The sequence below is a fragment of the Vidua chalybeata genome, chromosome 3 (genome assembly GCF_026979565.1).
Source record: "Vidua chalybeata isolate OUT-0048 chromosome 3, bVidCha1 merged haplotype, whole genome shotgun sequence".
Lineage (NCBI taxonomy): Eukaryota > Metazoa > Chordata > Aves > Passeriformes > Viduidae > Vidua > Vidua chalybeata.
The window spans coordinates 95,571,920-95,584,204 of NC_071532.1; the positions used below are offsets into that span (position 1 = coordinate 95,571,920).

Genomic DNA, 12,285 nt, shown 5'->3' on the forward strand with positions numbered 1-12,285 from the left:
CTCACTATAAAAGCAGACAGTAAGGGAAACTCTAGAACAAAGAAAACATATACCCACTAGCAACAGATACTAAAATACTGCTCTTAAACACTCTTATTTAACAGTGGTAGAATATTCATTTCCCCCACCTACATTAGGCAACAAGATACTTCTAAAGGAATAGTTAAAAGATTAGCAAATTCTAGGCTAAGGAATGTTGTTGTTTGGACTACATTCAAGTATAGCATGTTTTCTTAAAAGAAAATTTCTTACCAGAGCTTTGGCTGAACTTTCCTGCAAATCCCACAATAATATGTTGTTATCAGCCAGTGAAATAATCTTTTTACCATCTCCCATTGGTTCCCACATAACACTGTAAAACAGAAACAGAAAAACAAAATAAATAACAAAATAACACAACATTAAAATCCAGAATTTGAACTAGAAGGCCATTTTAATTCTGTAGCTCTAATCTATACCAAAATATGTTAAACCCTAGTTCTTCTTGTTTCTTTTAGGTGAAATCCACCACATATTTTAAGTAGAAAATCTGCCATTAACTAGCAATTTGTAGCAGTCATTCTGCATACACAGAAATACAACCAGAGACCTTGATGTACACTAATTTTAGAAGGCTTTAGTTTGAAACCTCAGAGTTGTTCATATGGAGTGTTACGCATCCTTTTTGAAGGTGCACCAAAAATCATAAGCCTTGGTTTTGATGCAACTCTGCGGCTGTCTTCTTGACTTAATCAGCATATACTTTTAACCTGTGATTCACTTCATGCTATACAGGAAGGAATGCAAGAAATCAGTCCTCCTCTCTTATTCTATGAAAAGCAGCATATTTAAGCCAGTCAGTATGGGCAGCTCAGCTAACTACATGCACTCTAGTCCTAATAAACTTGCTGGAGGTAACAGTAGGATTGAAAGAATACTCTCATTTTATGAGAATAGGCTTCTATTTTTGTAATTTTGTAACCCTTTTGTAACCAAGTTTTGCAACCTCACAATAATCTTAGAGTAACAATAAACCTGAAGGTAGAGATCACAACTTTAGTATCAATAGGTTAATGGAGAAACTTCTTTCCATTTTAAAGACACAAGTTTTCTAGTCATGGACTTCTCACAAGTTTCTTATTTCTTATGGACTAATCACAAGATTGTTTTGCTTTTTGTGCGAATCAATTCAGTAACTGGATTGTTGGAGACTGAAATGTTATAACTTATGGTTTAAGTATCCTCATGAAAGACTTTTGCCTATTACAGCAAAACTGTATAAAAGCTGCAGAGAAAACCACTCAACCCTGAATGGGGCCTTAGCCTGCACGTTGATGGAGATAAGATAAAGTGACTCAGGCCTGGGCTGGGGAAGAAGAACACATTCCCAGAGGGATCAAGCTTTTAGCACCTTTGGGGACAAGACCACAGCCCAGGGCTGTCAGCTGCCAGGCTCACACAGACCCTCACACCGAAGGGTGGGGGGAGAGAGGCTTTGGGTGTATGGTGAAAAAACCTCTGATGAGAGGCATTGAATGCCCATCCTCTGCTGTGTAGAGCTCAGCTGTGGGGCCCCTTCACCCTGGGAAAGGTGAAGGGGCTGTCATGGTCCCCCAAAGGCCCCCCAGACCCTGCACCAGAGCACTGCAACATGATGCAACAGATCCACAGTGTTGCAAGGGACAACATCAAACGTGCCCTCCCCAGGGAAGGCCGACGGCCATTCCACCTCAATATTATAAACATTTTTTAATCCCTTGCATTCCACTGCTTTGTGGTGGTAGTGGAGGACCCTCACCACCAAGAAGCCTGATGGAGGGGAGCCACGAGATGTCACTGGGATCCTCAGGAGGCTGATCTTTCTACCTCACCCCTGTTACTCTCTGCCCCCCACCCCTGCACATCTCTTTTTCTATTTCTTTCTTTTCTCTTTCTAGTCCTTTCTTTTATCTTTCTATTAATTTCTTTTTTTTTTTTTTCTCGTTTTCTCTTTGCCTCTTTTACTATTAAATAAAATACATCAAGTATTTTGGCATCAACATCTAACCTTGTTTAATCAAGTTTTGAGGTATATTTCAAACCTTTCTGGGTTTGATCCATTTTATTCACAGACACTTAGTTTTCCTTGCTCTTCTGTGTTAATTTGGATTGTAACAGAGGGAATAGATGAAAGAAGAAGGTTGCAAAAATAGATGCAGCCTTGGGCAACTGAGCCCAACATTAGGCAGCCACTAGCAACCTTCCTAACCCTGCACTGCACACTATGCATGCTTCTATTTTATCCCAGATTTTGCTTTACTCCTATATTTCTAAAACACTGGATATAATCTGGCTGATCCCGGATCCAAGTGATGGAACTTCATCTAATCTTCATCTTATGCTATAAAACACAAGGAAAAGAAAATAGGAAGTTGCAGGTAAGAAGTGACAAAGTATCTTTTTTCACACCATTAATACAACAAAACTCATACCTTCCTCTCAAATTACTCCTTGTGTAAACAGTTTCATCCGTTTTTATTCTGCACTTTTAGTAAAACAAGTATCAGATACACAAGGCAGATGACTGCACCTGTTTGCTGTTTCGTAAAGAAAAGTCTGGAACTATAACTGAAAGGGTGCATTGGCTGACTCCTTACCCACTGAACTTTTCTGTAAGGCAATGCAACAGAATAAAGAAAGGACTAACTTTTGCACCTATATTCTGCTGGAAGCATGACCTGCATCCCTTATTGTGTTGTCAATCCATGAAAATTACCTATCTATAAAAGCCCATTTGTAGTGAGTTTTCTTGTATTAGGACAAAACCACCACATTTAGTACATTAAGCTACCATCATGTTTTTAAATGTGTTTTACCAAGAACATGGTACTAGAACAATTCTATGATTTATTTTAAATTTGGCTGTTTTTCTATAGTATTGCCAATCTTATTCAACAATACACTCTTTTGAAAAGTATGGTACAACTTAGAAAAAAACTTAGAAGCAATTGAAAATGAATGTTAATAATAAAAATAATGACATGCAATTTCAATTACATGTTCAACTACATTTTGCCCATAACAGTGTTAAGAAACCAGCTGGCAATGCCATGTGTATTTCAGAATTTCATGTAGTTGTGCTGCACAGATACATCAGTTAGAGCCTTCAAATAGATGAAAATATTTTATGAAAACATATAACAGGATAAAGAAAATTACCACACTATAACCTGCATGTGATCACAACTAACCTTCCACAATCTGTTTTTCCAGTGTGAAATTGAAAGATATCAGAATGGCTGAATAGGTAACTAAGAAATCTTCAATTTGATTCTGATCACATTTATTTAAGTCCATCATTTTATTTACATATGCTGAAAATATAAGTGGTATTTGGTTGTATATCTACATATTGATCTATGTAGATAAATTTTTAATTACAGACAATTAAATCTGGTTTGACCACTTAACCCTTTAAGAGTCCTTTCAGCCAGAGATCAGTATTTTTTATGCCTGTTGATATATCTGCACCTTTCCTACACGAATCACTCAATTTTAGTTGCAAAAGCTAGATTGAAAACAATTTCTTTGATGTTTTCAAAGGTAGGAGAAATTCCACATCTTTAAATGTCACTGAACTTCAAGGTAAAATTACTTTTCCAGCTGAATACAGTGTACTAATTAGAGCCAATTCTAACTGAGCTGACATACCTTGCAATGAAAAGGCCTCTCCAACATTCACTCTATCCTTGTGGGATGCCCATTTTACCTCTATTTCATTTTTCACTTATGGGTGTGGTTCTGGTGATCATTCATTGAGATTTTTTAATCTTAAGTAGAGGTTACTCAAATCACTCTTTGTAATATGTTCAGCTATATTCTGTACTCATGACTGAATGTCCAACATGAAATACTATGGAGAACAGGTGGGCAGGAATTATTGGTGAGTGAAAAGAAAAAGTTACTTTTGAAGCAAGATACAAATTTTAGAGAAACTGAAGTTTTCATTTAGAACAGTTTTCAGCATAGCAGAAATGGTGATAATGTCTAAAAAGGAAAACAGATAATCCAGGCAGTACCATTTTCCTCAGTGTGCCAACAGTTGCTGATGCTTACAGTTTTCAGAAATGGACAAGAGAGTTGTCAAATTCACAGTTTGAAATTACTCAGTTTCTGAGTGGCAACTTCACGGTTGCTCTTTAAATAATCTATAAACAGAAGACAAGCAATTATATATGTTGTATTTCACGCTATTTTGTTATCATCTAACTCAGGATGCTTCAATTAAGCTTGCAGCTACTAGTTTTTAGTATAAAAAAGATAAACTTAAATCCTACAGATAACATTACCTTAGCAAAAAAAAAGAGTATTAAAATAGTCACTCAAATGCACACATTATCTTCTCCTATACAGAAAAGATAGTTAACCTTTATCAATAAACATACAGAGCTTTTACAAATGAACAATTCAAAGTCCTCCATTACAGACTAAGGAAGAAAAAAGCAACATGGAAACACTTTCATCAACATGAACTGCAGTTAAGCCACAAGTGTTGGACACAGCATGCATTAACAACTGCTTAACTGCAATTACAGAAGTAACAACCATTTATTTCTATAAATGGAAAAATTTTGCTAGACTGAAAACTCTCATGCACTGAAAAATGGAAAACATACCCATGCATTTGGTAACTCAGCAGACCATCCTGCAGCTTTCATGCAGCCCACCAGAAAAATTCACATATTAAGAACGCAAATATTGTGCCTTCTTTGCACTATGATGATTCCAATTTAAAGATTGTTCTTGCTTATCAGATAATCAGGACATTAATTCTAAGAGACAGGAGATCAGACCAAGTACAGCCTGGAATCCACGATCTTGTTCCCTACCTAAGTGCTCTACAAAACAGCCACATTTCTAATGAAATCAGTTCTGTCTATTTTACAGTGTACTGAAGTCTGCTGCAGGGAACACAAGTTACACTTCATTTCAAAGTTCTCAGACATTAAGGTCTAATTCAGAGTCCAACTCAAGATGCAGGGAAACGAGAACCACAGCTTCCTAAAAAAAAACTAGAAGGTAAGGTGAACATTTTAGCTAAAAAGCTGCTGAGCAATGAGAATTAAGAAATGAAGGGTTAATTTGGACAAGAACCCCAAAGATATCTGGGCTTTATTGTGACTCTTGCATTATTATTACATTCAGAAAAATTAAACTGCTTTACAAACAAATAAAAAAGCATCCAAACATCCCAGAAAAAACACTCCTTTCTAAATTTTTTTTTCAGTAAATTATCATTGTGTAGGTCTCTACAACACACTCTCCATGGAGCAGCTGCTGCCAAAGACACCATTTTTATTCTGTTGCTTGAACAGAGCTTTAAAAAAAACCCAAAGTGAATATTATGGATATTTGACAGGTAAAGAAATAAACATGTAACTGGCTTGTCCATAGACCAAGTAAGGTGGTCAGCCTAGGATAAACATTTTCATAGTATCAGTGTCTGCCAGGAAAGCACACAGTTTTGTAAATCTCTTGCCCAGCCTCTGGAGGCCTCAGAATGACAATACTTTTTTCTACATACTAAGGCAAAAATTAAGGGCTGAAACAAATTTATTTGCAAAAAAGCTGGAGTGATCAAAAACAATCTCTGCAGACTTACTTTAAGGAAAACACGTATCTACTTTTGAGAGGGACAATTTGAGTATTTTCATAAGGAATTTTTCAAAGATGGAAATATGGATATAGCATATCCTTACTAATTTATGCTGTTTGTAACAAACTGCTTGGTTGGTCAGGGGAATAATACCTAACAAAGCTGAATATTCCTCTGAGTATATTTCTCCAGTGATTTAAAACATGTGCCTAAGATGATCTAGGTTGCCTAGATCTGCATTGATAGTTGAAGAAAATCACCACTCCTTCTGTTCAGAAGAACAGAATGCTAAAGTTTACACAGACCTAGCATAGATGTACCCTCTAACACCTCTAATCCAGCAGCTGTTAATTCTGGGGGAATTTGAGGTGAAGAGACGGCAGAAAGTAGCTGGGACTGTAACTAATGTGGTCTCCTTAACTTACCTCTCCATCACCATTGCCCAAGCCTGAACACTGGGATGGATGGACTGTGGGAGGCTGCCGGGCACCCCTTCAGGTCCCACAGACATTTTACCAAATAGATACACGTAATCACAAATGTACAGGGGTCATTTTTTTCATCCAATAAACATCCAACAGACATTTCAAAACCCTGAATTTTTAACCACTATGTATGCAAGTGTCAGCAGCAACACTGCTACATCTATAGTCATCCCAGAATATTGTGCTGGAAAGAATTCTACTCTAAGGGATAAATATCCTAAATAATAAATGCTTAATGGGGTTTTGGAGAGCAAACTGGAGTCTGATAACAAGAAAACAGGGGCACCTGTTCAGTTATTTCCTCATGAACATTTAAATTTTTCCTGCATAACTAATTTTTTCACAGTTCTGCAACACTGTTTTTCTTTAACATTTCCCACTAACATTTTAAGCAATTCAGTAAGACTGAACATAAAATTATTATAATAAATAGAATAGTAATAGAATAAACAGAAGTATCTATCTCACTGGTAAAAAAGTCTGCCTCAGTTGAGACAGACTTCAGCCCTCACTTTTTTAGTGGTATGAATAGCTTAAGTGACCTTACAAAGAGGAAGAAAACCCCTTTTAAAAATAGCTCGATTTTCTTTCAGTGAGGAAAAATCTCAAGTAATTTAGCAGTAAAACTGGGAAATATAACAGCATGGTGAGAACAGAAACTAAATTATGTTCAAGTTGGGACAGAAAAGTGAAATAGTACTCTACAACCCCTTTTTTGGTTTTTACTTGTAGAGTAACAATTTCTGCACTATTTTCTGTATCATGATTTATGAATCCAAACTAAACACCAACAGCTGCAAAGACTCATAAAAACTAATTTTCATTCAAGCACATGGAATCTATTTAACTTATCAGAAGTTATAATTTAACTGAATACATATAGTATGTTCAAAAAACGGAATAAATATTTTTCCCTTTAGTATTTGCTTCAGTGTCAGATTTTAGCCTAAGTTTCCCTCTGCTTTACATGAGTAGAGTCAAATAAATTCTGATTAAAAGCTAACATAATAAACAGGGCATTTAATACAAAGTTCTATTATTTCAGTATCCAATTAATTAATCACATTTATTCCCTAGAAAAAGTGATTACATTGAAGAGCTTAAAGTTTTAAAATTGCATGATACTAACGACTCAGAATTACCACAAACATTCAAGGGAATGAAAACGAGAAAATGAGTGTTCGGAATTCCTCTGCTGGTTTGAGACATATTTTAAATGTAAGAAAATGTAAGAAAGACATCTAATAGTTGAACACTGAACATTTGCATTTATATATAATAAATTATTTTATTTACAATAAAGACAAATCAAAGACTCAAGAGACCAAAATCCTGTTAAGAATTCAAGACCACATGGAATCATGAAGAGAGCAGAGACATAAATACAGCTTAAACTTTTACCAATTTAGAAAGGACCAAATATAAAGGGCATTGTCAGTACTGATAAGAAGCTGTTAAGATACATTCCCAGTGAAATTTTTCACTTAGTAAGTTAGTCCAAAAAATTGTCTCTATACTTACTGTAATATCAGAAGTGGCTGATGGAATATGTGAAATGAACCAAGTGTGGAAGAATTACTCTTAAATGCTGACAATTTCAGATAGCTCTGAAATTTTGTGAATCATGTGAAGATACAATTAATATCTGCCGGGCAGCTGTTAAAACCCAGCCCCCCTCACTCCCCCACCCAAAAATGCAGAGTTCAGTTTATACACCAGAATATGCAACTGACAGTCCTAACATGCTCAAAGAAACTTCTATGCAAATATCAGAGGGAGCTCTGTCCTCACAATTATATTTCTGGCAGTGGGACATACAAAGTGTTAAAATAAGATAAGGTTAAAAAAGTTATGATTGCATTTGTTACATGTCTTTGCTATAAAATATATCTAACAGTTACTGTTCCACATATTCAAGACCATATGATCCCTTAAAAAGTGTTGTTACTTTCAGGTTTATATTCATTAGGTACAGACTATTAAATTATGTTAGACTTTATTTTTTTTTTTAATGAAACCCTAAGGTAGAACTTTTACACATATATCCTGAAGTCTACAGAGAGGTACTATAGAAGAAGTAACATTACTAACATCATGAAAGGAAAGACAAGTGATACCTGAATAACACATGAAAGTGTTAGAGCTATTAAGAACACCATTTTCACTTTTGAGTTTCATATTCTCTTACTTCTTGGTGTTTTTACTTGAAAATGTTTTGGGATGGTTTGTTTTTTGTGGTCTTTTGGGTTTTTTAAAAGAAATTTAAAGGCCAAAAAGTAAATAAAACACTACTGCATTTCAGTAATGTGTCTTCAGGGCATCAATTATGAATGAGCCTAACTCTGATGAGGTGACTGTGTGCATTAATGGAATGAGCATGATGAAGCAATAAAATGTTGTGTATTAAATCTCTACTCAAGTTGAAAAGACTATAAGAGCGAATAATTGTACTTCTGTAAAAAGCCAACCTTAATGAGGTTGATTTGTACCGTGTATGGCCAAGGAAGAGATGGTACTTCTCTGTACTCCATTTGGAGACCTTCAATGAAATGCCAAATAAAATCTAAGTATTTCAAATCTGTGGGAATAGCTCATTTATAATAGCTTTCTCCTTTGTGAATTCAAAGTTCTAATTTAATATTTTAGCAATAAACATCCTGGAGTTCTTGAAACATCTGTGACTCTAAAGAATTTATAATTTCTCTTCCTCTCTACATTATCTTAGATATGGTAATATTTGCATGTTCATATCTAGGATTGATTGAGTCGGATACACAAAAAAAAAAAAAAAAAAAAAAATCAACCTGAGCTAGTAGATCAGCCTAATGAAGTAATCTATCATTATTACTAACATATTCATCCCTTTCAAACAAATTTTTAGCAGCTCTTGTTTTCTATATAAAACATGAATTCTTCATTCCTCACCTTTCAGGCTTTTCAGAATTGAGCCTCCACTTATATTGTCTCTGTAACCTCCATTCATTTTCCCTTACAGTTGTATTTCACTGTTCATCTAAAAGTTACCTCTTATTTATTTTCATTTTATTCCACATTTACTCCATAGATCACAGTCCAACTTGAATTTTTCCCCTCTCTTTTGAAGTACATAGCTTAGTACTGAACAGGATCTACCCTATTTTATATCTGCCTATTTTTTTTGGAAAGCAAAAAGTAGGATGCTAAGCATTAAGAGGCAAGCCTGCTTCCAGCAGATTCAAGAGAAACTCCCTGCTGTGTTATGAATTCAAGATCTCACAGATTATACTTTCTCTTATTGCCTGTAGTATCTTCTTTCTCCAAGGACTATCCTGTCAAGTCTACTACCAAAAAAGTCTGCAGCAAAACAGAGAGAAGTAGAACAGGAGGTTACTGTTCTAAATACTAAAATACAAGTCTTCAGGGGTTTAACAGACAAGAGTTCTGGGGATTCCTCCAAGCTGCATTCAGAGGAATAATCAAAATCTCATTAATTGCTGTCCTGTTTCCTTGGCCTCTCCTATGTACTAGACAGTACTTTGGACGGTACTGCTTCTTGCAAGCTATCCAGTGCAAGTTGCTTTAGTTGAATCTTACAACATTGCATAAATCAACATGCTTACTGTTATACAGGTTTAACTCTGTATGAATACATATACTTATCTACAGAGGAATTTATTGAAGAGACTTTTTTCTTTTTAAACACACGAATTTCTGTGTGTATCTGGGGTTTTCCACACAAAGTAATTCACCCAGTATTTTTGCACTTGAAATCCTTCCATTTTGGCTTACATGAGGAACAGCAGGCAGAGGATGAAAAAATCTTAGGCAAGAATCAAACAGAACAACTAACAGGCCTACTTGTTGGCCTAATTTAAGCATCTGTTTAATTTTCTCTTTATACCATACAAGAGTTTGAGTAAAAATGCTGATGAGTAAATACAAAGCTTGGAGTCAGTAAACAATCTCAGGAACTAAAAATGAAAGGTTATGCTTAATTTTTAAACACAGTAACTCACGCAATCCAGATAAAATGCAACTGTAGAAAAGCAAATTTCTTTTTCACTTGCCTGTAAATGTCTTGGATATTAGATTTTTGTCAAATGTTTTGTCAAGACTAGAAAATTATTTCAATAAATCTTGAGCGGGCGGAGCACAGTGTTCAGTCGCACACCAGCAAAGTTTAAGATTTTAATCACAATCAATTGAAAACCCTCTTTTGGTCTTGGTTCACAAAAGAGAACTGGTATTAAACATGTCTCTGTTGGTTTTTAGTAAGAAATTTCAGAGAAACTGGAGCACAGAATTCCATAAAGGAGATGAGATAAAGGTAAAAAAATGCGGAATCAGTTCTTAACATCAGTACAGAGTTGAACAAAACCAATACCTGACACACCAGACCTGGAAAAAATCCCCTCTTTGTGTTTCTTAGTGCATGATACTGGAAACAAAAATCTATGAGGTAAATTTCAGCTACCAGGCTTACCTCGAAAGAAGCATGATAAGGAAGGAAGTAGAGCAGGGTAAACACAAGCAAAACTACAAGCAAATAAAGCCCTGAGGAGGGTGGTAGATGCTAGAATACATCACCAGTTGCATGTTCAAGATAGTTTTGCTTTTTTCCCTGATTTACAATCAAAACTCAATTACTTATGATCTGCAACCAGATCCATAAATCTCATGAAGCATCTATGCAATGGATACCAAGACACACAAAAAATATCCTCCTACAAGCTGCTACCTGGAGCCACTGTCACAAAGGTTGACGCCAACATTACACGATGCACCTCTAAACTGTACTGGCAACTCTGTCCACTCTTCCAGGCCCAGCATATAAAGATATGAGAGAAGCCCAGTCTTTTATTTAATCTTTTTTAGCATGCATTCTGACTAATAATAGTCAAAATTAATTTGAAAAATGAAGCCTGTATCCAATCATTCATGGCTGCATTTACACTGCTCTACAGCATGCTGTGGATTAAGCAACCCCTTAAAGTGCACATGGTCACACTAAACTTGGGTCCAGCATTCAGCCTGTGGTTTTCCAGGCAAAACATAAAGGGTATGTATGCTCTAATAGCAAGGCAAATAACAGATCCTTCTTAGTGCAAGTATATGCTGCTAGACCACCACTGATCATGAGATCAGTGGTTGTGTAAACTAGAATGCTGGTCTTACATTGTGGTTTGAAAAGTGTTTACCCTTTGCATTGAGGTAAATAGTTTTTCTGATTTCTGTTTGGTTCTATCAGCAACTAAACCCTTAGTGTCTAATGGCTTCATGTTTTTCTAAACACTTAGGTAGTGTAATACAAAAAATATTTACCTTGCTATTTGTAGCCAACACACCACTCAGTGGGGTGTGGCCTTTATGTGACACATTTAGCACAAAAGGCCTAATTTACTAATTTATGAGTTGTGTCCAATATGAGTGAGACAGGAATAGAAAAGTCTGCTCTAAAACAACATCCTCTAACTCAGCTATGCTTGCCGGAGATCATGTGAGGAGTACTAATGCCAAGTATTCTGTTTACACCTTTTATCTCTCTGTAACACTGAACATTTTCAAATCTCTATGCATATATATACACATGCACATAGGTAAAGGGCATTAAATAGCAGTAGACATTTGTAGGCATTAAGTACTGATCAAAATCAGATAGTAGATGACTGAAAACTGTGCATGAGCTTGTTATAAACTGTTATCAGAGCAAAAAAAAAAAAAAAAAAAAATCTGGGCATTCATGTAATTCACATCCTGACAAAAAGCAGTGATATGCCTCCTGTTCCTCCTTTAGTGATCCGGCTACCACACAAAGTTCTGGCATTCCAGCATCAGATAGAAACTGATTATGGAAAATTATTATGGAAAATTATAAGACAAAAGTCACAAAGCTTAAAAGATTAAAACAAATAACAAAATCTTTCCAATTTAGCTTGGAATATTAATTATCAAAAAATGTCCACAATAAAAAGTGAATAAAAATAATAAAATAATTACAAGGAGGAGTACTCATACTAAAATATGTAGCAAAGAAATTTAACACTCAGAAAACCTGTATCTTAGAAAAAAGTCACCTATACATTTTTGAATGCACTGATACGTCCTATCTTTTCAAGACCTGCCTAATAAATAGTACCTTCAATTTACCCTTTTTCTTTGGTTAAAATTTAATCTGCAAGGCTCAAACTAGACATCTGTGGCTAGAAA

The 12,285-nt window shown here is 35.4% G+C and overlaps 1 protein-coding gene across 2 annotated transcripts in view; it reads right to left on the reverse strand.

The window, feature by feature from the left end:
- EIPR1 (EARP complex and GARP complex interacting protein 1) overlaps positions 1 to 12,285 on the reverse strand; it is a 75,371-nt gene that overhangs the window by 25,109 nt on the left and 37,977 nt on the right. For both annotated transcript variants that reach the window (XM_053937606.1, XM_053937605.1), the window contains exon 5: positions 253 to 352. In XM_053937606.1, coding sequence (XP_053793581.1) covers positions 253 to 352 — 100 coding nt within the window. The remainder of the gene's footprint in view (positions 1 to 252; positions 353 to 12,285) is intronic.